At 49.7% G+C, this 5222-nt stretch overlaps 1 protein-coding gene across 1 annotated transcript; it reads right to left on the reverse strand.

The window, feature by feature from the left end:
* Positions 1–3281: 3281 nt before the first annotated feature.
* Positions 3282–4938, reverse strand: LOC123446821 (B3 domain-containing protein Os03g0212300-like). Its single transcript, XM_045123361.1, has 4 exons — positions 4537–4938; positions 4156–4432; positions 3928–4067; positions 3282–3825 (listed from the first exon to the last, which is right to left on the reverse strand). Exons 1-4 carry the CDS (start codon positions 4597–4599, stop codon positions 3526–3528), a joined length of 780 nt encoding a protein of 259 aa, XP_044979296.1. The 5' UTR covers positions 4600–4938; the 3' UTR covers positions 3282–3525.
* Between the last annotated feature and the right edge of the window lie 284 nt (positions 4939–5222).

Consider the following 5222-nt stretch of genomic DNA (forward strand, 5'->3'; position numbering starts at 1 on the left):
CGTGTGCTGAACGCGGAGGTGTCGTCCGTTCGGTACTAGATCGGGATGGATTGTGATGGGATCGCGGGACGGATCTTGGTGGAATAGCCGGACAGATTGCGATTTTGATCACGAATACATTCAACTACATCAACCGCATTATATACGCTTCCGCTTAGCGTCTACAAGGGTATGTAGATGCACTCTGCCTCTCGTAGATGTTAGTCTCCATAGATTGATCTTGGTGAGCGTAGGAAAATTTTTGTTTCCCATGTGACGTTCCCCAACACAAGCACCCAAGAGTAATAAGCTTCTCAAACTTCACTTCCACGTATCATCGTGGAGAACTCAAACCAATGCCACTAATGCAATGGCAAGAACACACGAAGTAGTCAAGTCCCTCACACTCAAATCCCTCCACAACAACAAAAGCTATGTAGGAATATGAGAGGAAGAGCAAGGAGCTCACAAAGAACTCCAAGATCAAGATCCAAGGGGTTCCCCTCACATAGAGGAGAAAGTGATTGGTGGAAATGTGGATCTAGATCTCCTCTCTCTTTTCCCTCAAGAACTAGCAAGAATCATTGGAGGGATTGAGAGTTAGCAAGATCTAAGAAGGTCAACAATGGGTAGAAAATACAAGCTCAACAGATCAAAAACCATTGGGGAAGAAGACCCCCTTATATAGAGGTAGAAAATCTGATCGTTTTCTGCTCATAAGTCGTGCAGGAGAGGTAGTACCGCTCGGGGGAGCGGTACTTCCGCTTGCATGGAACTACAGGTCGGGAAGCCAACAGACAGGCGACAGGGGGAGCGAAAGTTCCGCTGGAGCGGTACTACCGCTCCAACCAGCGGTACTACCGCTACTCACTGACAAGCAAGAAATAGAGGAGGAGTACCGCCCAGGACGGTACTTCCTCTACAAACTTCTGCTCGGAAATAATTGCTAAGCAGAATTGAAAAATTGGAAACATAAGCGGAAGTGAGGCCGCAAGTAGGGAGCGGCAGTATCGCCTAAGCGGTAGTACCGCTCTACTCCCATAGGTACTTCCGCCCAAGTTGTAGTACCGCTCTACTCTGAGCGATACTTTCGCTTACCAAGAATAAAGAGGACACCTCCAGCACTAAAACTGTCATAATTTTCGCATACGAGCTCCGAATTGAGCAAACTCAAGCTTGTTGGATTCAGGAAATCTTAAGAACATGCAGTTTTGAAAATGCCAATGATATAGAGATGTGAAACCTATATGAATGAAGAACCGGAAAAAACTCCAACATCGGAAACATCATAGAAAATGTACATGAACTTCGTTTTCGATGAACTCAAGCTTGTCATAAACATGACCATAAGATCTAATACTCACAAAGAGAAACACAAACAAGAACCAAGAAATATGATGTAAGGATGCAAATTGTTTGAGATCTCAACGAATGATACGATCAAGCTACTCACTTGAGAGCCCCCCTTGACAGTACGACAATCTATCATAAAATATAAAAACCTATGTACCTTGCACATAGTCCACTTGAGTTAGATTATGAAGATCTTGACTTCCTCAAGATGGATCGCCTTTCTTGATTGAGCTGGCTTGGTGAAGACTAGTTGATTGCTCCCCCATACTCATTATGGGTGAGCCACTCTTCAGCAAATCTTCATTACTCCATTGCCACCACAATGGACGGCAAGGTTCAAGCATGATATCTTCGTGATGCTCCACTTGAACTTGCACACCGCACTCTTGATGACGATCACCACTTGATGTCATCCTTCATGGGTTGAATGAGATCTTCCTCTTGACGCAAGCCCATGAAAACACACCTAACCCTACATAGAACTCTTACAAACACCATGGGTTAGTACACAAAAGTGTAATGGACAATGCTTACAATACCATGGGATCACTTGATCCCTCTCGGTACATCTTGTACGCTTTGTGTGTTGATCAACTTGATTTACTCTTTGACTTAGTCTTGATCAACCTTTCTCTTTATGACCATTCATTCGATAATACCTTGAATACCATTTGGTCATCATATAAACTCCTTAAAACCAACACATGGACTTCAACAAGTGCCTATGGGCGAATCCTTCGAATATAACTTAAGGCAACCTTAGTCCATAGGGATTGTCATCAATTACCAAAACCACATATGGAGAAATATGCTCTAACACAGGGCCGCCAAGCAGTCGCACGAGCCGTCTCCCGCTGGACAAGGTCGCCAGTAAAGAAGCTGGGGTGCTCCTGCCTTCAGCCCGCCGAAGTCGTGCCGCATGACCACCAGGGGCCGAGCCTCTCCAACCACCTGCACGCACCGAGGCGCCGCCCACGCGGCCACCGCAGCCGTCACCACCGCAGAGCGAGTCCGGGGCCGCCGCCCCGGCGCCCAGCCTCGCCGAGCGCGTCGCGCCATCCAGGGCCGACCCCAGAGTGCATCCGCGCGAGAGAGGCCTGCCGTCGCCGTCTACTGCGCGGGCTTTGCTCAGATGCCCGTTGGCGGCTAGGAGGGGGAAGGAGCGGGTGGGGTGGCGACGGCGGCGCTAGGTCACGCTCGGGCCGCTCCCTTGGAGAGCGACGCGAACGGATAGGAACCTTTCTTCTAGTTTTATGGCGCACAAAATGATTCTGACATACATAGGGGGTACGTCGCGCCACCAGGCGCTCGACCCTCGAGAGGACCATAGAATGTTACATATTCATATGTATAAGGATCGTATTGCAATGTTTCTTGACTTCGGGGACCAAATCATAGTGTGATAGAGAGTTCAGGAACAAAACATGTAATTTTCTCTATGAGTGCGGTGGTGCCTACCTCATCACCAAAATTATCAGGTCCTGCTCAAAATCCACCCGCTGGTTCAAGGATCAAGCAGTAGTGATTTGCTAGTAACAAAAGAGAGAAAGAGAAGGATTCATGCAGCCCGTGAGTGGTGGTGACGGGTCGACAAAGCATTGCAGGTTGAATCATCAAACAGCCATAGGAGCTGGCCGTAGCTCTATCTCTTTACTGAAAGCGGCGCCGTCGTGTCGCCGTCCTCATCTCGGGTTTGCATCAGCTCACTTTGCTCAAAATGGATCCTGATTTGAATGCGGATGTGAGCTAGCGAGGAGGCCAGTTCCATCTTCTTTTTCGTTGTGTCCGGTTGCTGCCCCATCTCATCTCGTAGGTTAGTTCAACGGATTTGATCGTGGTGGACGAAAAAATTCAGACTACTCTCCGTCTCTTGTTTGTAAAACAGAAGTAAGATGGCCTTACTTTACAGCCAACATTCTGCAAAGATGACAATTCAAGGCAAGAAACCAAGCGAACAATTTCATCATATTTGCACACGGGCAGGCAGAGAGTCAGGCGGTTTATTCATCATATTACTGGTAGCACGATTCAGAAGTCACTGACCCAGGATTCAGAACATACAAACACAGACCAACCGGAAGCTAAGCCACTGTTGAAAACACTAAAGAACTCCATTCTCCTGAGCATTGTACCATGCCGATGCCAGTGATGAGCACGCCAACACGGCTGATGGCAACGAACCGCCGGTGCCCATCAGTCCACGAAGGAGCCGTCTAGCTTGCGGACCTGCACCTTGAGCTCGTGGTCGTCGCCGTCGTCGCCGCCGCGGCCGGCGTTGTTCCCGCGGAGCGCGCGGAAGAAGCAGATGTCGCCGACCTTGAGTCTGTTGTCCACCAGAAACTGGTGCCACCCGTACCTGAAAGTGGAGCGGGTCTTGCCACCCGCCCGCTTGTTGTGCTTCAGGTTCACGGCCCAATCCATGCCGCGCATCCGCAGCACCACCTTGCTCCTCTTGGCGTACCCGTGCGCCTCATGGAACTCCAGCGGCACGTTCTGCACCACCCCGCGAGACTAAATTAGTTGGCACTTGGCAGTGACACACAAGGACGCGTGACGAGTAGGGATCGAGCAAGCACGAATGTCGAGTGCTCTCACCAGATACTGCTGCTGCTTGCCGAGGAAGTGGCAGACACTCAGCGTCACCGCGAACTGCGACGTCGGAGCGTCGTCGACGTCCATCTCTGCCGACCTGCTGCTGGTGCTGTCACTGCTACTGTCGCTGCTGCTCCCACTGCCTGCCCAAATGCAACAAAGTTTTCTTCATTTTTTTCTTGCCAATAGTTGCGAACAGAGACTAAGGGCGGAGGAGAGGACCGAGCGTACTGGTATCGTCTTGATAGTGCCTGCGACACATGCTCAGGTCGAACACCTTCACGGTGAGCACGGCGTCGCCGTCATAGCTGAAGACGAGCAAGTGCCCGAGCCGTAGGTCGTGGGCACGGACGAACTGCTTCCGGCCGCGCTCTAGGTACATGTGGCCGTCGGCGTCGAAGACCACCACCACGTCCCACAGGCTGCCACGCCCGCTGCCGGCCTCCCGCAGCTTCACTTCGCGGGGCTCACGGCCGTCGAGCAGCTTTGCAAATTTGTCTGGCAGCCTCTGCAGCGAGGGTCAAGTCAAGCAGTGATTGAGCCGATCAAGCACTAGACAGCAGCGTGATGATAAAGAGATGGGCGAAGGAAAGATCTCGTCTTGTAATATACCTGACTGCTGAAGGAGTTCTCAAGTATGATCTCGAAGAACTCGAAAACTTCCAAGACGTCCATCTCACTTGGCGTGGCAGAGCCGCAGAGGGGTGGCGGCCTCTCCCTTCTCTGCAGCGGCTGGCTGCAAAACCCTCCTCCTCTTCTTCTTCTTCTTCTTCTTGCATCTGCCCTTTCCTCTCAAATGTGAAGCAATTATACTGGGAAAAGCAGCGATGTAACAAACAGATTCCTCTGCTTTACTCACGCGTAGAAAGATGGCAACAATCTTTTGCTTGTTGGACTACTTCAGGAGCATCACTAGCCAGCCCTTACGTGTCGGGCTCCAGTGGTGAGCTCCGAATTAACAGGAGTAGCTTGGTTTGTTTGATTGGATAAATAGTCATCTGTTGTCCATGTACAACATGAATTGTCGATCTGGAATGAAGTAATTAAGCAAATTGCAACCGCTGAGTGACAAACAAAAATCTGTTTGCGACAACTGCAGCTATGCAAGCTTCCAATATGCTGATTACCTATTTTTTTGGAATAGGAGATCAAAATCCGGCCTCTACATGAATCGATGCATACGGTCATATTTATTAATTATTTAACAAAAATTTGTTAAGAACATGCGTGAAGCCATCCGAAGTCATCACTCACACCTACAAAATCGATAATGCGAAATGCATTCATTCCGCGTATCT

Source organism: Hordeum vulgare, chromosome 4H (assembly GCF_904849725.1).
Source record: "Hordeum vulgare subsp. vulgare chromosome 4H, MorexV3_pseudomolecules_assembly, whole genome shotgun sequence".
Taxonomy (NCBI): domain Eukaryota; kingdom Viridiplantae; phylum Streptophyta; class Magnoliopsida; order Poales; family Poaceae; genus Hordeum; species Hordeum vulgare.

Bases quoted from the DNA above. Each gene is read 5' to 3' on its own strand.
- LOC123446821 (XM_045123361.1), bottom strand. From the start codon at position 4,599: ATGGACGTCTTGGAAGTTTTCGAGTTCTTCGAGATCATACTTGAGAAC. The intron at 4,068-4,155 runs GTACGCTCGGTC...GCATTTGGGCAG, and splicing joins GCACTATCAAGACGATACCA to GCAGTGGGAGCAGCAGCGAC. The intron at 3,826-3,927 runs GTGAGAGCACTC...GGGGTGGTGCAG, and splicing joins GCAAGCAGCAGCAGTATCTG to AACGTGCCGCTGGAGTTCCA.